A 21,652-nucleotide genomic window follows, 5' to 3' on the forward strand; every position below is an offset into this window, starting at 1 on the left:
AGTATGAACTAAAGGTCAAAGTAACCCTGCGGTGCTGAAGTTGCACACTAAGAGCTCTGTTAACAGCTACAGCAGTTATAATTCAGGCATTAGATGGGGCACAAATAAATGTGTGTTAGTACTTCTTGTATTGTAACTTTATTAGCACTGTCACATTATTTAAACATTTTTATTTCAGCCACAGACAACAAAAATCCTGCTCCGTATAGACAACAAGACACTTCACACAACCACAGTGCGTGCTTAAAACATCAAAAAGTTTCCAATAATCAAACGTTTTTACTTCATTCTGAAACCTAATGCTCACAGGTTACAATATTTAAAGCGTCATTATCTGACTCTTAACTGTGCGACAACCACAAGTTTCATATTTACTTCTGGGTATTTTACATGAATGTCTTCAGTAGATAGCATCACTATGTTTCACATTAGATTGTACTAAGTAGCGGCACTTGAATTTTTAATGTAGATGTTATCCAGTGAACTCACAATATAAGAGGAAAAATACTGTATTAATGTGCACCATGTAACAAATGTGTGAAGGGGGAAAGAACTGCACAGCAACGAATACATGCAAACCAGACAACTGATTAATTTAAGGCAAAAATAGGAGAAGGAGGTGTATTTACTGGTGATTTTCTGACATCACTTTGAGCTTTAATTGATCTCTGAATGTTTTATGAGTCCTCAACATGAGTAAAAGCCAGACTAAAAAGAGCAACTACGCTGTTGCTGCCAATTCTGAATCCCAACAAACTTAAAGAATGAGTGAATTACTTTGATTATCGAGAGTTAATATAGAAGAGAACTTAAATAAAACGCCTATTTTAGCTTAATTGTTAAAGAAAGTCTTATATCAAATGAAGATGCTGCACAACAACATTGTTAAGGGTTTGGACTGTTTGTCCGTTCTCTGCACAAGAAAACCAGTAACCACAGTTAAATGTTTCCAGTAACACTTGAATGTCCAAGATGGAGGAAAGAGAGCACGTAGAGGTCTGGACGGCAATGGGGGGAGGACACTTTGGAGTGGAATACACTTCTAAAAACATGAAGGGAACAGTTGATCATCACACTATGACACAAAGTCAGTTCAGCTTCAGGGAAATCAGTCTGTCCAGTTAGGATGAAAGTCACAGCCGCTGCACTGGAGAAGCATCAAGTGGCCACAGACCACTGCTCCTTCCTTAACCCTCCTGACTGATTTTTCTCTTGTTTTAATTTTTGCTAGCGTCCTTGACACTTATATTTGCATGAAATTGCACCTGCATCCCATTTAGGATGCAAAGGTAGTCCACCTCCTCCAGTAGATGTTTGCTGTGTATCCCAGCACAGTCTCGAGAGTGTGGAGGAGATACCAGGAGGAGACAGGCTGTGCCACAAGGAGAGCTGGACAGAGCTGTAGAAAAGCAACGACCTAGCAGCAAGACAAGTATCTGCTTCTTTGCTATAAAGAGGGCGAGGAGGAATACTGCAAGAGCTCTACAAAATAAAGCTACTGATGTGCATGCCCCTGACAAAACTGTTATAATTAGACTTACAACGGTCTTATGTCCTTTAGTGAGACCTGTGCACACTGAGCATATATGACAGCTGTTAAAGAGATTGTGGACGCCATGATAAACATGACCTTTTGGCAGTGGGTCAGTGATAGTCTGGGGAAGCATATCCTTGGAGGCTTGCACAGACCTCCACCTGCTTGGTCAGTGATACCCTGACTGCTATCTGATACCAGAGAGAAATCCTCAGTCTGACTGTCAACTAGCCAAATAGATTATCAAGTAACTCACTGATGCCTTGAAACAAATCTGGGAGGAGATCTTCCAGGATTCTATCCAGTATCTCATCAGGAGCATATCCAGACATATCCAGTGCATCCAGTAAACATTACCGAGGCACATTATGACACAAGCTGGAACAGCCTGTGAATTTATGTTTGACTTTGGTGTGAGGATTTTGGTTTCCACTTTTACTTCACTTTAATTACACAAAGTATATCAGTAAAGGTAATCTGACCACGATGAACACATACTTAAGTGTTCGCTTAATTTCTTGGAGCAGTGTAAATAGATCAAGGTTGGATTAATCTACACACAGCCACAAATGTTTCAGTGGCATAATTAAATGTTTTGTATGTGCTGCAATAGCTTGATAGTCACATTCATTCAGTATTATTTGACCCAAACAAAGTTCCTGATCCACAGGAATGAATGCCTTAGTTTGATTAACTCTGTCCAGTACTCCGCAGGGCTTCCTCTGTCTCCACCAGCTGTAGTGTTTTTAATCACAATTCAGAAAAATCCTACTGCCTTCCCTTTGAGAATGTCCTCATCATGATGTCTGTCAGCGATCACTGGGTGTGCTCCATAAGCGCCACAGCTGGAGATTTTGTGTCATCCAGTTTCTTTACCGGATGCGAGTTGCACGTGTTCTTCTTAAGCTGTCTGCGAGCATCTCTCTCTGTGACCAGGTCACTGGTGGCAAGCGTGTTTGAGACGTATGTAGTGTTTGTTCTAATGGATGACATTTCATTGCGGTGGCTGCGGGTCATGGTGACCCTGAAGGTGTGTGTGTGCTGCAGTTCCATCTTGTCCTCCTCTGACACTTTGATGAAGGGACACCAAGCAAAGGCATGACGGAAACCAGCGCGAAATCTGCAGGAAGAGATGGATTTATGTCTGATTTACTGATGTTTTTGAAGGTATAATATTATTTTTAAACTTGGCACAATTACTGCGAAATCACCTTTGGTTTAGACAGCAGTAAATAATAGGATTGTACATAGTTGAACTCATTGCCAGCCAGAATATGGCCAGATACACCTGACGAAGACACAAAAAATAATGAGTAAACACAAAACTACAGATTCAAGAATATAAAACAGAGAGGCATCCGTGAACCTGCTGAATGTAATGTTGCTTATAAATGTCTCTGTTAAATGATCCCAGTATGAAGTAGGCATGGTAGGGCAGCCAGCATAGGGCAAACGTCACCACCACCACAACCATCATCTTCACCACCTATGGAAAATAAGAAGACATATGAGCCTGAGTGATTGCTGCTGTGTTTTTTTCCTTCAAGATCAGGTCAGCTCAGAGGATTTGTAGTCAAACTGAGTAGTAAAATAATAAAAAAAAGGAACAGTGTAACCTTTCTCTTGGCATTTATCTGGCTATGGTAATGGTCTGATGCCTCTCCAGGGATGTGCCCACCCCACAGCGATCGGCCGACTATAGTGTATGTCACCAGCATCACCAGCAGAGGGAGAAGGTAGATCAGCAATATAACCGCAAACTGATAACTACATGGAGAAAAAGAGATGAGAAACGGTAACACAACATTCAACCTTTAGATTGTGTCAGCTGTTATCACCAAGCCATCACCATAAATCCCATGTTAGTGTGCTCATATACCGTTTAAATTTTTTCAGTTTGTGTTTTTCTACATGCATGTCTCTCACCGAGCAATAACTACTTTTTGCATTTGATGAAACCTGGAAAATTGCTTCGAAACTGTTTAGCAACATGAATAATAAATGCTTAATTTCTATGTCAGGCAAAAAACAACAACAAACATTTTAACCTTCCAGCACTTTTAGTGCAAGAGGTCTCAGAGAAGCCAAGGCTCTGTCTTCCTGTCTGTGGTTTTCTTTCTTTGTCAGGCTTTAGAGAATAAAGCTTTTTATTGGAGACCTAAGCCAATCAAGGAGATCAGATGAGAACATAAAGATCAAATTGAAGGAGTCAGGCAGATGGATTTGTCCTTGGAGTTCAAAGATAAAGTTCAAAAGTAATCATGTATGAAGACACTTTCCTTCTTTTCCTTTCCTCAGCTGCCTTCTGCAGCTTGAACTTGTGTCAATAACATGTTGTGAGGTGGACCGACCTTTCTGCCACACTTCTAAAATGTATGCTCATTAGCAACTTATAGAGGTTTTGATGAATTATACAATAGATAAAATATGAAAGAGTCAAGTTATTGAAACTATTTTCAAGTTTTAAACTATTAAAACTTGAATAACTGAGCTTTACAAATGTTTCTGCTACCCATCACGTGCACAGAGTTTATGAGGACACACAACACAAGGTTGATGAACAAGAATGAATGTAAACATGAATGTGAGATTTGAACAGTTTGTGCGAAGGAGAGCTTCTTAGATTTAGATTTGTGTTATCTGAAGTGCACTTTGGAACATATATATAAGTTAAAACATGAAAGACTTCCAAGGCTCTTTTTTAAAAAGCTTAACTTTCATGTCATAGTCTTGTTTGACCTTAAAACCTCCTACGCGGTGGGGAATCAAGTTTGCCGGTAGTTGAAAAGCTGACTTTTTCTATAAAATCTGTTTAGCTTTCCGATCAAAGTTCTAAAATGCCTTTATTAAATGTTGCATGCCAAAATGCATTTTGGCATGCAACATTTAATAAAGGCATTTTAAAATTTTATTTAAAAAGAGAGTGCCTTGGAGTTCTTTGATGTTTTAGATGAACACAAGATTGATTTAACCTCAGCAGTCATAGCAACATTTAACATAGCCACTCCTCGCTTGCTTTCATTGTAAATGTAAAAATCTGATCAACCTCGTTCACTTTTAAATGCTGTATTAGAGGAAATGAAGCCGAGCAGAAGAAAAACAAGTTGGAGATCCAACTTGAGGTCAAAGTTTTTACCTTCTATGTAAACATTTATTTTATTCCGTTTTTGTCCAACTTTCTTTTAGATATTTTTGCCAGTGCTTAAGTAGCAACTTTTCCTCAATCCAAATAGGTAAACACACACACCTGCATTTAAAGAGTGGCACAAATAGCCCCTAAACTGACAGACCTGTTAGCGATGTCACCATCTATGCATGTGTGTGTCTCTTTATTTCACCTTAGTTGATGTGTTCCTCCATAATCATCAGGCCAGTCAACCATACACACAGTTCTGGGGTAATAAAATCTTGTCACACTGTAGTAGCACTGAGGAAACGCCAGTGATACTGCCACAATCCATATCAGGGCAATCACCACCTTTGTAGAGGTGGAGGAGAGGCGAGGCTTCAGAGGATGGATGATGGCCATGTACCTGAAAAAGACAGAAACCTTTGTATGGTTACACCTTCACATGTCTTTGTCTAAAGAAACTCAGTCATAGGTCCACTTATAGGGAAAACAGGGCAATGCTTTTTTTTAGTGTGGAAATTTACCCTAAAAAAGTGACATTTTCTTTTCATGACAGAAAACTACCCACTCATCCATCAAACCATCAGCTACAAAACAACAGCTTCAAAGCTGAGCAGTAATCAAAAGGTTCCTGCTGAGTGTTTGTTTTTAACAACCTTTTTTCAAAGTGTTTTTCCTATTTTGAACAAACAAAAACATTTCTTCAGTAATTATTTATTTGTGGAACATACGCTAACTGTCAGAGGTCAAGTGATAAAAGCCCAGGATAATAACCATTTAAAACCTACGCAATCCTTTTTAAAAAATATTCGGATACAATAAAAATAATTAAAAATCAGTGACATCCCGTGATTCAGGTTAATAATGATATATTAAAAAAACCCTTCCCTGTCACTCACTGCAGCAATCTACCATATAATACAGAAGTTACCTCATTAAAAGTTGAGAAGTGCTAATGAAGGTGAAATAATGTTAATAACTGCCAATGAATGCGGTAGCTGTGGCAACCCATCTCAACCAGTATGCAGTATACTTTTTTCAACTTAGCACCATTCCATGGTATTGTTAAAATTACGGTGAAATCAGTCATCTGTGGTTATGAATCATAAACTTACATTATTGTGGAGTGGCTTTGTGAAGGTTCTGTGGATAATAACTGCTTCATGAGATCTTACATAAATGTTTCGCATAAAGATGAAAGTTTGAAAGTAGAACCTACAACAAGTTTTTATTTCCTTTTACATTAATCTTAATATTGACTTCTCAGTTGTTATTTTCATTTCCATACAACCCAGTTTGATCTTAGGTGAGCAGGACCATTGAAATATCTGAAATATCTAAAAAATGTAGTTTAAGATCTTTAACTACATGTTTAATTATTATTTTTTGTAGACCCATTGCAAAAAAACCCCAAATTCCTCTGGCAGATCATTTCAATTTATCTGTTACTAGGTTACTTTGGTGTAGTATGAATGGCCAGCCATGGGGGAGTGTTTTTGTGTTTGGTTTTTATCAGCAGGACAAGTTGTAAAATTTATCAAGATACAATTAAAAGACCAAAATTTATCCCCTCCTTCACATTTTCAAAAGATATCCAGTGGGACGGATTTGAGTCTTTGTTGGGCCGATTCTGGCCCCCGGACCTTGTGTTTGCCACTGCAGTTTTAGAGATTATGTTATACAGTGACTGTATTTTCTTTTTTTTTTGCTATGTAGTGGTACCAAAGAAAAGGCCCAAATAAGCCACATAAATCGATGAGTCCATAAATGGGAAGTTAGTGTGAAGGAATTTTCACATTACCAGTACATTTGACATCTGGACCGATCTTAGTGTATGGCTCATTTGTCACTACATCTGTGCTCAGGCCATAGAGTCAAATAAAATATATACTTAGCAGCCACGTCTTTAGCTACACCTGTTCAACTGCTCATTACTGCAAATATCTAATGAGGCTCTCACATGGCAGCAGCTCAGTGCATTTAACCATGCAGACACGGTCAAGATGAACTCCTTATGTTCAAACCGAGCATCACTGAAGAGAACAAAGGTGGCTTTGAATGTGGCATAGTTGTTGGTGCCAGGTGGTCTGGTCTGAGTATTTCAGAAACTGCTGATTAGGATTTTCCCACAGAGCGATCTCTAGAGTTTACAGAGAATTGTCTTTTTGGCTAAAAATGCCTTATTGGCACCAGAAGTCAGAGGAGAATTTCTACCTTGAGCTGATAAGAAGGCATTAGCAATTCGAATAACCACTTACAACCAAAGTTGGCAGAAGAACACCTCTTTTCCTGGCACATTTTGGGTCTCATCATAATGGTTTGAGCCACAGCCTACCCGAGTATTGTTGTTGACATTTTCTTTATGACTACAGTGTGATAGATAAAGCACCATATCACAAAGGTCGTGTTCAAGAACATAAGAATGAGTTCAATGTACTCATATCTCCTCCAAAGTCCATCCATCCATTCTCTTCAACTTATAGTGGGTAAAATAAGTATTGAACGCGTCACTAATTTTCTCATGAATATATTTCTAAAGGTGCTATTAACATGAAGTTCTCACTAGATGTCGGTAGCAACCCATCCAATCCACACATGGAAAGAAATCAAACCATATATGTTATGTGTAGTGATCAGAAATTACACAGGGGGAAAAGTACTGAAAACACAAAGAAAGGGAGATGCAAAAAGACATGGAAATTAATGACACCAGCTGAAATTACTGAGGTGTTACATGAAACATGATGGGTAAAACCAATGAGCTCTCTCAAGACCTTTGCAACCTTATTGCTGCAAAACATACTGATGGCATTTGTTACAGAAGAATTTCTAAACTACTCTAGGTCCCAGTGAGCACTGTTGGGGACATAGTCTGGAATTTCACCATAAACCAGCCATGACAAGGTGCTCCCCACAAGATTTCAGACAAAGGAGTGAAAAGAATTATCAGAAAAGTTGTCAAAGAGCCATGGACTGCTTGTGGAGAGCCAAAAGAAATACCTGGAAGCAGCAGGTATAATTGTTTCAAAGAAAGCAAGCAATGCACTCGCCCGTCATGGCCTGTATGCACGCTCACCATGCCGGAACATGACACAGACCACTGCTAAAGAAAGAGCATGTTGAAGCATGTTGAAAGTTTGCTGAACAATCCTGTGAAATACTGGAAGCATATAGTCTGCGGGGCTGCTTTTCAGCATACATCACCCTTCATGTAACTGATATAAGGATGAGAGTTCATAGGACCCAAGGAGCCTTTGGGATTTGAAGACTGTCTGTGAGGAAGAATAGGCCAAAATCACACCTGAGCTATGCATGTGACTAGTTTCTCTATACAGTTGGCATCTTGAAGCTGTCATTACCTACAAAGTCTTTTGTACAAAGTATTACATACATTTCAGTAAGCGGGTTCAATACTTTTTCCCCTCTGTCATTTCTTATTATTACACATAATTTATGGAAATCAATGGTTTGATTTCTTTGCGTTTTTGCATTGGATGGGTTGTTACTGACATTTGGTGAGAATTTCATGTCAATCGCACCTTTAGAAGTATATTTACTTAGAAAACTGGTGATGGATTCAACTTCACTTATTTTACCCACTGTGTCCTTTACCCAGTCTGATGCAAGCCTAACACAAAGAGACAAACAATCATTCGCACTCACATTCACACCTATGGGCAATTTAGAATCTCTAAGTAACCTAACCCCACTAATTGCATGTCTTTGGACTGTGGGAGGAAGACACAGTCCCTTAAGAAAACCCACACAAACAAAGTCACCAGATCTTAATCCAATAGAGTAGTTTTATAATGGACACAAGGAGCAACAGTGTGCTGCTGTCAGATGAATATGGACCAAAATCTCAGAGGAAGTTTCCAGCACCTTGATCAATCTGAGCCAAAAAAAGGAAGAATTAATGGATCTGCTAGAAAAATTTGGTTAATAAACTGCTTTGTTCAAAAAAGAAAATAAAGACAACTAATTGCATCAGATTTTTAAAAAGTCGCATCAAAGTAGATGTTATGAGAGTAATGGAAAAGAAGAGTGTTGGGAATTGATTAATACCATTTAAAAATGATTCACACTTTCAGAATTAAAATAAAAAGCTAGTCCTTCTTCCATTATCTGCTCGTTATCCAGGTCCTGAGCACAGGAGCAGCAATCTAAGCACAGCTTCCAGACCTTCATTCCCCGTGAATACTAAAGATTGCTGATTGCTGTTATGATGTTTTAGTATTTAGTCCAGCATCATTTTGCTTGCAGAACTACCTGAAAACACTTGGACACTTGGAAAATAAAATAGTTGCTGCGACAGCTGTGGTTTCATTCATGTTTCAGTCAAAGCTGTCAGGTCATCCCCACTAAAGCATCAATGATCTGACATTTTTCAGCAGCCCACAGGTGTTCTGTGGGATTTAGGTCAGGCCTCCGAGAGGAGGACCACACTGACTTGGATGTTTTCTAGTTTTTCTTTGCATCCCATAGTGGTTTATTTTATATAAGGTAGCTTCATTACAATCATAAGAGTTTATGGATAGTTTAAATCCACAGCGAGGTTTTGGTGCATCATTGTAACATTGTCATTAGGGTGAAACACCCTTCCTTGATGTTGATTATTTTTATCTTGAAGGAGTGTCATATTGCATAAGGTCGGTCCTATAAATTTGTAACTAACTTACTACAAGTATCTTATACTGAGCATAGATTTTATACCTTGCTCAGTATATGATATTTTATTCAGGCTGACCATTCATGCTCCAGTAAGCATTACTGGCATCTGTGTTTCATCTGTGTCCGTCTGCTGACCCATATCTCCTTCATGCAGCATTTTCATTTGTACTGGCTGCTGAGAATGAGAGCAAATCATGCTCCTCAAGGAGCTGTTGTTTGAGCTCAAATGTTGAAACCCTTACTCTTCCAGAAACTCTGAAAATGATCCGTGTTCTTGCAGAAAAAGAGATGCCCTTGCCCAGATCTGCTAGTTGCTTGAAACAATATGCCACTAAGTTGATTTTTTTCATTAACTTGTGATGATTCCTTTTTTTGACTGTTTTCATAATGCACTTTCTAAATGGTGTTTGCATAAAATGGGGATCAGTCACCCCATTAGTGTCTGATTGATAGCACAAAAGAGTCTCTGATGTAATGACTTGTTCATTTTAGTGGCAGTTGACCTCATATTTTTCACATGATCCCTTTGGCGCCAGTGCTGAGTTCCCCTTTTTTCCCCTGTCGCTCATGCCCCCAGCCTCCCTCCCCTCACCTATTTAAACCCCTTTTTGTGTAGGTGTTTCTATGTTTTTATTGTTGTTCAACTCTGTGAAGGTGGTGCTACTCCATCCCTGGTTGGCACAGATGTCTGCCTTCTCCTAATCAGCTCTAATGACACTTAAACTACAGCTCATGAATCTGTAGACATGTTCAGACAACTAGATTTTCAAGCCTAACTCTGTGATTTTTTCACACTTCATATGCTCATATGCTGGTTTCCCTGTACTCCAGATTGCCTGCTGTGCCAGTCTGCAGCTTAGTGTTCAGTCTACCTTTTTTAATGCACAGTATAGCTCATTGTTGGTATTCACTTATTCCGAACTCTATAGGAGAGCGTTCTTACCTGTCCACTGCAATGGCAGCCATTGAGTATATGGACGAAAACATGGCGGTGATGGGGAAGAAGTTCTGAAACCTGCAGTAACCCAAGCCAAAGTACCAGTCATTGTGAAGCGCATACACAAAGTTAAAAAGGGTGTTAAAGCTCGCCATGGAAACGTCAGAGAAAGCCAGGTTGACAATGAAGTAATTGGTCACAGTCCTCATGCGCCTGTGAGCGAGGATAATCCATATCACTGTGACGTTCCCAGTGATGGACACCAGGATGATGAGGGAGTACGCTATAGCCCAGAGAGCCACCTGGGAGAGGAGAGGAGACCTTTAATGTCAGCATCTTATACGCAGTTACAAAAAAACACAATAAAGGAACCCACAAATACGTATATATTTGCAAACCCCACCCCGCACAGGATGTCTACAGCAAGTGGCATATGGACTGACACTTTTGTAGCACATTCCTAATTTATTTGAGCACTCAAAGCATTTTCTTACTACAACCCTCATTAACCCATTTGTACAAACATCTTTTCCTGTGTCTGAGTGCTTTTATCTAACACTCACACTCAGATGGATACATCAGGGGAAACTAAGGGTTCAGTAGCTTGCTCAAAGATACCTCAACATAATGACAAGAGGAAAAGAGATCGAGCCACCAACCTTACAATTAGTAGATGCCTCAGTCTACCTCCTGAGACGTAACAACTTTGAACAACAAACATTTTCAGAAATCTTGAGTTTCTTTACACAGAAGATTCCTAGTTTATCTCATCCCCCAAAGAGAGATAAACTGATCAAAGTCTGCTTCCAGGTAAAGTCTATTCTGAGACGAGCAACCACCAATCTTCAGCATTTTTTAATATCTGTAGACCCCGTTCCTTTCATTGTCTGACCTATAAGAAAATTAATAGGACAGACATGCTGCACTTTATCTGGGGCCAGAAATGAAAACCCTGATATCCATCACCTGTTCATACCCAGCCAACCACTGTCGCAAAAATGTAAAGCAATGAGCTACTTCAGACAGCCAAGCACAGATAGGAGGAGAGGACTGTAAACTGTGCACGGTGTGGTGCAGGTTTAAATGACAGTGGGGGAGTTAAAAGTGTTTAGAGGAATGAGCAAAAAGCCTTCAGATAATTTAACTAATATACAGTCTGGGGAGTGAAAATATTGTCCTTTGAATCAGCCCCACATTTTGTCCCTGAGACAAATCACACTCACCAGTAAGCCTTTACTTCATTCTATTGAGTTTCTGTCTGTTTCAGGCACTACTTAGATTTCACAACAATGATGTCACTGACATATGGTTTTTACCCTTCAAAAATATACAAGTAAAAAAAGAATACACCTGTTTACTTCACTGAGTCGTCTTTCTTACTTCTTTCATTAATATCATCATCAAAATTCCATCTTTTTAAATTCTGCAGTTCTGACTTTAATCACTTTCATTTGTTATCTCAGTGTTTTTCTCTCACCTGCCAGTCGGGCTGTTGGAACTGATTCCAGGTCGTCTCGTTCCCGTCCTCCAACCACTCAGTGGTCATCGACAATGGCCATGAAGTGGTCTCTTCGTCTCGTTCAATATGTTGTATCAGACTACCGGCGTCCATGTTGGCTTTCTGTCTTACCGGTGACAGAACCTGTAGGTATAATTGTATATACGTTGTGCGTCATGCGTAATTATCCACAATGACCGACAAATTTAAACAAAAAACAAAACACTCTCTTGTAGGGGGATTATGAGTAAATACACTCGCGTGTGTATCATTGTGTCTATAAAATGATTTCATTTTTTACGCTATAATTAGAAGCACTAAAACCACCCCAATAATAGCTCATTTTCCCACTACAACACGCACTAGCTTTAAGCTGCATCAACTCCAAAACAAAGTGCGAATGTGTTAATCTCCTTGCTGTTCATTGTAGTCTTTAGAGCGGTTTCAATTTGTATTAAAGTTTTTGAGTCGGATTTGAGACAACCATATCAATCGTTGTGACGGCATCTGGCTTTGGATTACAAGTATTAACAACAGGATGCAAGTATTACCGTCGTGACAACTTCCAGACTCTCCCGACAGCTTAATTTTTATGCTACAAGACGATTGTTTAAAAAAACAACATAATTAAAAATGACTTTCTTTCTTATTTTGTTTTATTATATTTTAATTCATTTATAAATTCATTAAAGGTGCTTTAAGATTAGCAAAATAGATGCACCACTGAGCATGAATTACGCACATTTGTCACATACAGTGTGTTTCTTCGGCTGCCTTAACTCCACAAGTGATAAATTCATGCACTGGACAATACCCGGAGAAAACCTAAACCTGAATCATATTATTAGTTTTCATATGTCTTACCCCTCTATTAATGGTCAAGTTGAAACTCAATCCATTGCTATTGTCCGAAAATCAGATTCCTTCTGCGTAAAGGGCAAACAGGTCCATCCAATAATCCATTAAGGTATTTCTCCGGATTCCACTCTCCCTCCTTCTCACACACGCATATATTCTGCCTCTCTCTACTGGAATGTGTGACTTGCTCATGTTGATCTGAGAGTGAGAAGCGCAGACCGTGCGCGCAGAGTCGCGCCAAAATCCTCCACGACCAGAGGGAGAAAGATGAAGAGATGTACGAGGTGTAAAATCCTGCCAAAATAAATGTCTAACAAGAAAGATAAATGTGATGGAAAGAACTAAGACTTAAACAGAAAATGAAAAATTGCGAGAGGAGAGGGAGAAGGAGCAGCGGAGACTTGTGAGAGCAGTGCCTGATTTCCGTACTCCATCTCTAAAATAGCCGAATATCAACAAGATGATGGAGAGGGGGAAACAAATGTAAGAGCCTGGAGAGAGAACGGGAAAGCTAGGGTGGTCCGAGAAGAAGGAAAGAGAGGTGTACCCCTGCATTTTACCGCTACTGCTGTAATTTCTTTACAGCCGTCAATTTTCACCGCTCGACAAGTCTGAAACACTTTTGAGATGGTTTCTTGTGAAATTGCCCGAACCCATCAGCACTACCCATCTTCTATGCCTACAAAAAAAACCCCAAAAACGAGGACACACATATGTGTCTATCCTGGTGGTCTCATACTGAGAGCCTCTAGAAGAGAGCTTGCTGCGCTCGTTCACCCTTTTTCATTGTGAATTTGAGCGTGCTAAAAATGCACAATCAGGTGAGAGCTAGAGAAAGATGATTCTTCAATTGAGTTTTCAATAAAACTCTGAAAGCAACAGTGAAGCTCTTCGATTATTGAGGTGTTCAGCCAAGCTGCAATCACTACAAATCCATCTAAGCAAGAATGTCCCCACCAAGAGATTACATTTGTGGATTTTGGCATGACTGTAGAGAGTTTTTCCTTCTTTTTTTAACTGCAGTGTGGTCATGGTACTGACAAGTTCTCAGCAGGGTTATGACACTCTCCTGTCTCCACCTTCTACATGCTTTTTCTAGCCTTCCAAACTGTTGTTCAATTTTGAGGAACATGGTCTGTGTCTGTGAATTTTGTTTGAGGTTCTTCATGTTGTTCTTACCACTTAGTCATTAAAAAATTGCACAGCAGAAATCCAGCATTTACCAGCATTCAGCTCACACTGTCCCACATAGCAAGCAGGTCTGGCCCAGATCTGGTATCAAGCTGGCACTGCTGGTTGACTTCTAGCATGATAAGACGTATGTCATCCAGATATGGGCCAGGCCTGGCGTAGATGGCACTGTTTATGTGATGGCATGCCACATCTGGCCCGATTTTATTCTAATGCAGTTATCTGAGGCAAACAGAAAAGTGCAGCAGAGTTGAAAGTGGTATTAAAAAGTCATGTCATGATACTTGTTAAGTCCAGCCCTGTGTTTGCAGTTTTTGAAAAGTCACACATTTAAAAAGGCTGCAGCTGTCTACTTTCAGTTAGAGCTGTGCCTCTGAAACATGACAAAACACTAACAGGTCCCCAGGAGACCGTATCACTGCCAAACTGCAGTAAAACATAAACCTGAATAAAAGTATTTACATGTGAGTTGTGTGTTGTTCTTATGAACAATCCGTGTGTTGGTCTGGAAAGGGTTCTCTTCACATGAAATTATAGACAGTCTTTTTGTGCTTACATAGAATAAATATGAAGCCACAAAAACTCAAGTACAGCAGTTTGTCAGTGGAGTGGTAGAGTTGTCAGACATGTTGTCTGAACACCAGAGGGTCTGATCTGGTCTGCTGGTTGGCTTTGGCTTTAAAGTGTATGATAATTGCTGTGCACTCAGTGGTTTTTCATTAAAATTACTGCTGTTCCTGGTGTGTTGATGTCATGCAAACATTTCTTCACAAGGACAAAAATGTACTGAAAGTTCTGGATCTAGATGAAGTGTTTAAAACATGCTGTTTACTTTAAAAAAAAAAACTCTGTATGTGACAGCTTTACCTTTATGAATGCACTTTGATCTGTCAGTGGGAAAGCATGTAATGATAGCTGAATCACTGAATGAGGGAAAACTGAGATGCATCATCTTTTTGAAAACGTTTTGCTCATTAAGTGTGAAAATGTCCAAGAAATGATTCGCCCTTCTTTTTTTTTTCTTTTTTTACATTGTGCTTTAAAGGAGCAAGACTTTGTTGTAACTTTTAAAATCTTTGTACCTTTCAGAGGAATATTTTTTGTTCTTGCTGTTAAATTGCTTAACACTGACCTATGACTCAAGCATAAAAAAAGCAACTAACTGAATCAATAAATTGGTCCATCATTTGTATACTATGACCATCAGACCAGTAGTATCTTTGTATTTTTTGCATCAACAAGGTGAGTCCCAAAGAGTTATTAGCTGAAAACTAGGCATGTCTAAGCATGGTGTGCAGTTTGTCCTTAATATTTGATAATAGGGTCGGGGGGTGTTACCACAGTGCGTGTCTACAGCCATCTGCAAAACGCGATAGAAGTTCTGTCATGGTTTGCAGCCTTTTTGTGTTGTGGATCTTGTCAAAATTGTTGGAATTATGAACACAAAAAAGTCCTGTCAGATGTTGATGCATGGTAAAATACCATCTGCAAATTATCGGCTTGGGAACAGCTTCATGTTTCAACATGAGAATGATCCCAAACACATTGTCAATACAGTAAAAGCACACCTGGATAGAAAAGCACATGGTGGAACACCTGTGGTGGACTGGGTTCCCCAGAGCCCAGATCCCAACATTAGTGAAGCAGCGTGGGATCATCTTGAAAGAGAACAGAACAAAAGGCAACCAACATCCAAAGAAGAGTTTTGAATGTCCTTCAGTAACCCTGGAGAACTACTCCTGAAGACCACTTAAAGAAATTAAAAGAAAGCTTGCCTAAGAGAGTTTAGACTGTGCTGAAGGATAAAGGTGGTCACACCAAATATTGACTTTTGTACCGACTTTGTTTCAGCCTAGTCTTGCTGGCAATTCAAAGCTTTATTTATCTAAAATTTGCACGTAAGGCTGTTAGACACACAGAGGACACAGAGACCAGGAATATTCAACCAGGCAGCAACCTCCTCCCCATTATGTTACCGATACAAATCAGATATAAAATTAGACTACTTTGTATTAAATGTGCCTCATTTAAAGTCTAAGATTAAAATTTATTTTTGTGCATAATTTCTTTATCTTTATGTCTCAGAGTGTATCCTGACGCTGCAACTTAAAATTCAAAGCAAGTGTAGGTTCTGTATTTACAGAAACTGACTTTTATATTGTGCCCCTATTTCCAAGAGTGTGCTTTCTATCCACATTGCTTATCACCAGCTAGAAGGTGCCTCTAAGGACACTCCATGTACACTTTCTTTTATACTGTTTGTAAAAAAAAAAAAAGTCTTGTCATTGCATTGACTTTGAGTTTATCCTTGAAGAAATTCAACAACATATCTCACAGTGCAAACAGGCAGATTGTGACTCCAGCGATTTTTTTTCAGTCTCACTGTTACTGTTGTAGATTTTTGTGCTTTGTGCTTCTGTGATAGTTTCTCACTTTGTTACCTGCTTCTCGTTGCATGCCCGTTCCTCACATTCCTCCCTTGCAGGAGAAATCTACTGCATATGCCCGTGCATGTAATTAGTGAACAGAATGACCAAAGGTAGAGTTTGCTGACTGTGTACAATGTACACTGCCTGTGTGTACTTTCATGTGATCAAACAAGCTTGTTTGCCCAGTGACTGGCACACTGAAGGATGCAGGCCCAAAAAATTAAAAGTTTCTGAGAAGGTGTAGCAGTTCTTAATAAATGTGGTTGCCTGAGTGAATCTGGGCGAGAGCTGGCTATCAAGGGTCAAAACCTAATCAAGAGGAGAAGAAACTCATTCTCACCACCTAAACTAGCAAACACAGAAACAGACACCTGCAGTGACTCTTCAGTTGCACCTGAACACATCTCAAATAAATACTTTACAAAAACTAGACAGTCTGTACTCAGAGGCAACCAGAGGATACAAAAATTCTTATTTTGCTGAAGGTTGAATTTCATGACACTTGAAAATCTTTGAGTTTCTTTGTTGCTTTCACTCCAAGGTCATTTTCTGACTGAAGAACGTAATAAAGGTGATGTATAAGTAAGAAAAGTACCAAGAGGGGGGAAACAGCCAATCACACAGCTCCCTCCTACTGATGTGAAATGTTTTGTTGGCCGAGTCACTGCTGATAAAGATGTTGCTGCTTTTGGTGCTTAGAAAACTGCAATAAGGGCGCTATAGCAGCTAAAAAGGCACGGGATGGCGATTTATCACATACAAGCTAATGACTGGTTTATCACATCTGATGTCTTCTGATCCTCTGATATATATTCAGTGATTTGAATGTTTGCTTTGGATAGAGTCTGTGCTATGAACTCTTTGATAGGCTGCTATTTAAAGAAGATCGGATATGCATGTGTAAGTTGTGTGTATCGGATCTGTTTATTGAGTCGCAGGTGCCAACAGACTCAATAGACTGATCCGCAAGGAAAGTAATGTTGTGGCGACGGAATCTCTTAAGGTGGTGTCGGAGAGTTGACCAAGATATTGACCAAGATAAGGACAATGCTGGACAATACCTCCCACACACTCCATGACGCGTTTGCCAGTCACAGGAGCATGCTTAGTGAACGGCTGAGATCATTAAAATGCATCACTGAATTACACAGGAAGTCACTCCTGCCTTATTTATATATCTCCAATTTTAATTAATTAATGACACATTTAATTTATTATTTATGATATATTTAATTAATTAACTTTGGCGCTCAATAGCCTCCATACTAAAGCTGCTACCTCTGAAAATTCTCCAGTGATCCAGTCAGTGATCCAGTCCCTCACAGCATGGGGATGCATGGCCCCTCCGCCAAATGTCACCACGAGGAGAGAAGGTACTGTAGATGTTTTTGTTTTGAGTAATGCTTGATGTACTTTCTGTATGAAGGTAAATATGTTGCAAAATGTGAGAGCTTGCCGAATAAAATGTGAGAATTTAAAATCTGAACTTGTATTTTTTTTGAAATTTTCACTTGTAAAAAGTTTTCACATGCTTGTGATTTAAATTTACAGTTACAAAAAATATGAATAAATGTGGAGATTGATACTTACATTAAAATCTGAACTTGTATTTTTTTGAAATTTTCACTTGAACTGAGAGCTTCAAACTTGTAATTCTGGTTTTATTGATATTTATTTCATTTCTTTTACTATTTCCACAACTCTGATCACAGCCTCTCAAATCAGTTAAAACAGCTGCTCAGTTGCGCCCGAATTTGAGTCACAAATTCATAAATTTTCGTACTAATTAAAAAAAAACAAGTTGAAATTTTTTTTTTGCACATTCACATATTTCATTCTACAGCCTCTAATACTTGGCAGTATATTTACCTTCATATATCTGCTGCATTAGCGTAAAGAAAACAAACATGTTTATCTTTGTGAAAACAGTATAAGAGTGTGTTTGCCGTTCAGGTTTCTGCTATGATGACACATTTCTAACGGTTGGCTCATGCTCATCTCACATAATTCACAGACAGACGGGTTAGTGAGCAGGTTATCTGTACAAAACAAATGCCCGTGTGGGAGGCAATATTTCGGGTAGTCATTAGGTCAATTTACATGATGAAGAAACTGTACTTTCCTGTTGTACCACTTGAGGCTTGAGTCTAATTATGTAATAGTCCTGCACTTGTTTGCTCCTCTTGTTTCTGGTCTCTGGGTTCTGGCTGGAATGGGCAGGTCCTGTCTTCACCTTTAGGTGGGGTCTTTGGTATCCTGTCTTTCAGCCACTGTACCTGCTTCCTGTCATTGTCATCAGGAGCAGTATATATGGGCCTGCTTGCATTCTCTGGGAGAATTCTTCAAATCAAAGTTTATTTCTATAGCACATTTTAAAAGACCAATAATCATCATCAAAGTGCTTCACAGTCGACCACAAGACACATAAAATTCGGGACAGAGCATAACATGCAAACAGGGAATAAAAAACACTTTTGCATAGTGCAGAGCAAACCAGATGAAAGTCAAACTAGTTTGATTCAAAAGTAAACAAGTGAGTTTTTAGGTGCGATTTGAAAGATTGGATAGACTCAGACATGCGAATATCAGCTGGGAGATTATTCCAGAGTCTAGGTGCAGCAATAGCAAAGGCTCGATCACCTCAGGTCTTTAACCGAGACCTTGGTTGCACTAAGAGCAACTGACTTGAAGATCTTAGTGCTCTCTTGGGGTTGTACAAGTGGAGGAGATCAGTTAGGTAGCTAGGTGCCAAGTTGTTTAAAATTTTAAAAGTGATCAAAAGAATTTTAAAGTCAATACGGTATTTAATGGGGAGCCATTGTAAGAAGATAAATGCTTATCTTCTCAGTGCGGCAACCAGGCTCCTAGATTGCATTTATGTATTTTAGTGTTTCCCCCGGTACATTTTGCAACATATTTGCTCTGCTTTTCTAGTCGAGCTGGTCCGTCCTGCTGTCTGCCTGTCCACCCACCAGCATCTCATGACAGCCTCAATGAACAAATCCTTCGCATTCAGATCATAACCTGTTGCATTCATTCTCTCTTCTGAGTCACTTTGTGCCAATAAACCAGTTTCAGTATAACACAGTCTGTCTCCTTGAAGTGCACTTTGTCGAAAAATCCAGTCTTGTATAAAATGCTGAGTTAATACATTTTAATTGCATTGGTGTATTTCACACTTGTTTTATTCTAATAACCGAGGGAATGAATGGTGTTCACAGTGGACTTTATCTTGTTTTTCCTTGACTTTTTAATTTCAACAGCATCAGATTAGAGTACAAACAAGACTCAGATCAAAGTATGTGAATGTATTCATCTTACCTTTGTGGCCATGCTAATCTTAAAATAAAATGATGGCAGATAAGAAAGAGTCTACCTTCTCCCAGTAGTTTCGGGTCCAGACATCTCTCTTTATGTGGATCTGCACAGCATTTTTATTCCTCGTTCCCTTGTTCCACATTTTCAAACAATGTCCCACATTTTGACTGGCTCTGCAGGAAATGCACTTCTCTAAAGTCCCAAAACATTGATCCAGTTCATCATTTTCAGTGGGAGAAATGTTTCGTCACCCATCCAAGTGCATATATCCAGATGAACAGAATCAACCTTTTGGGATTTACTTACCTGGATGATTGAGCATGCATCAAGACAATTCTCTCAAGTCTTTCTTTTACTCTATGTGTATGGCTTTCATTGTACTCAGGACAATAAGGTTAGCCTGTCTAATGCTATACTCATCAGGGAAGGTTACAAATCACCAAAAAGTCACAATCTTTGCAAATTTTGTCAAATATGATGGAAACAACCCAAAAAAAGGGAAGTGGCAGTATATTCTGAGAAATAGAGTTTCTATTCTTTCTGAACAGGAAGTGGAGGGACACAGTAGATAAAGATTGCTAAAATTGCCAGCTATGGTTCAAAAACGGCATGGCAGCCTGTGGCTACATCCAAACTGTGCTGGGTTTTAATTTGGATGCATCCACACAGAAGAGAAGTTGAAATAACAGAGAAATAAAAGAGATTACAGGAGTATATAAAGACTATCGCATGAAAGCAAAAGAACAAACTTTAGCTTCCCTTTATCCTTATTGTATTTACTCAGTAATAGAGCAAAATGTATATTTATCCTGCACAGTTTATTGCATTTTTATTTGTAAGTTATGAAAATTTAGGATTACATCTCAGTCCCATTTTGTCCCATGCGAACTCAGTGTTTGCCCCATGTTTACTTCTGAACACCCTACAGCATAAAATGGTGAGATACAGATAATAATGTCAATCTGTAGACCTGCACAGTGTGGTGAAGCTATCGCTGACATAGGCTGCCCAAAAATTTCTAGATATTTACATAGGCGTGTACGTTAATGGGTTAGAAATACCTGGGCAAAGTACAGAAGATGCATGTTGTGAAATAGCCGCACTGTTCATAAGTTGTTCTGCTGGTCTCCGGTTTGGCATTTTGGCTCTTTCAATCTTGTTTGTTGGTTTTTTAACCAATCATAGGAGCTTGTTATCAGCTTATAGTAACAACTATATGCTGGATAGCTTAGCTTGAAAGATACCTTTGTAATTTACTGTGATAGTAAAAACAAGTGAGATACTCAGTTTAAACAAAACAAAAAAAGTATTAAAAATAGGCTTAAAACAAACTGAACAGCAAGCCCCAGAAAAATCAAAGAAGTTTTTTATTGTTTTGTTTTTTGACAATAAACAACGGGAAACGTACGGGAAGCGTACCCATCTGTCACTTAAAATGACCACGTCCTTAATTGGGCAAAGATTTGAATCTTAATAAAATTTGAATTTGATTTTATTAATGTAATTATGTCACATAACTTCTACAAGTTCAAAGTCTTGCACAAGCTCACATCCACCAGCCCCCTTTGTCCGTCCATATATCAGACTGTACGCGCGTTTCCAGGTGCTGTGACGAGGACAACGCGGAAGTGAATTGTCAACAGTCCAAAGAGCCGCTGAAAGAAACTATCCTCCGTCCAGATACGATGGCAGAGGGAGATTCTAAATGTTGTGATGATTGTTCCTATTATATCATCAAATTCATACTGTTCTTCTACGCCTGCTGTTGGTGGGTGAGTACAGACACGATTATCCTAAAACCTAGAGTGTGCGCTTTGTTTGCTCGGAGATCCCGGCTGGCAGGGAGGGAAGGCTGGGTGTGTTTGTGTGTGTGTGTGTGTGTGTGTGCGCGCGTGTGTGTGTGTGTGTGTGTGTGTGTGTGTGTGTGTGTGTGTGTGTGTGTGTGTGTGTGTGTGTGTGTGTTATCATGCTTTTGATTTGTGGGTATGCGAGCTCCGGTCAGATCCGTGGGGTGGAAAAAAGGGTGATCCGGTCTTATTTCATTTTTCTAATAAAACCACGGGCTTTGTAAGCTACACCTGTGGAC

At 39.3% G+C, this 21,652-nt stretch overlaps 2 protein-coding genes across 2 annotated transcripts in view; one reads left to right on the forward strand and one right to left on the reverse strand.

Annotated features, from left to right (window-relative positions):
• Positions 1-151: 151 nt before the first annotated feature.
• On the reverse strand, positions 152-13,358 carry tacr2 (tachykinin receptor 2). The gene is made up of 8 exons (XM_063477259.1): positions 12,635-13,358; positions 11,750-11,914; positions 10,279-10,574; positions 4,873-5,067; positions 3,151-3,301; positions 2,901-3,020; positions 2,746-2,822; positions 152-2,654 (listed from the first exon to the last, which is right to left on the reverse strand). Exons 2-8 carry the CDS (start codon positions 11,882-11,884, stop codon positions 2,351-2,353), a joined length of 1,278 nt encoding a protein of 425 aa, XP_063333329.1. The 5' UTR covers positions 11,885-11,914; positions 12,635-13,358; the 3' UTR covers positions 152-2,350.
• A 7,883-nt stretch (positions 13,359-21,241) lies between these two features.
• tspan15 (tetraspanin 15) overlaps positions 21,242-21,652 on the forward strand; it is a 39,657-nt gene continuing 39,246 nt past the window's right edge. The window contains exon 1 of the mRNA XM_063470884.1: positions 21,242-21,338. Within this exon, the coding sequence (XP_063326954.1) occupies positions 21,252-21,338 (87 nt within the window). The 5' untranslated portion in view covers positions 21,242-21,251. The remainder of the gene's footprint in view (positions 21,339-21,652) is intronic.

This window comes from Pelmatolapia mariae, linkage group LG1 (assembly GCF_036321145.2).
Source record: "Pelmatolapia mariae isolate MD_Pm_ZW linkage group LG1, Pm_UMD_F_2, whole genome shotgun sequence".
Lineage (NCBI taxonomy): Eukaryota > Metazoa > Chordata > Actinopteri > Cichliformes > Cichlidae > Pelmatolapia > Pelmatolapia mariae.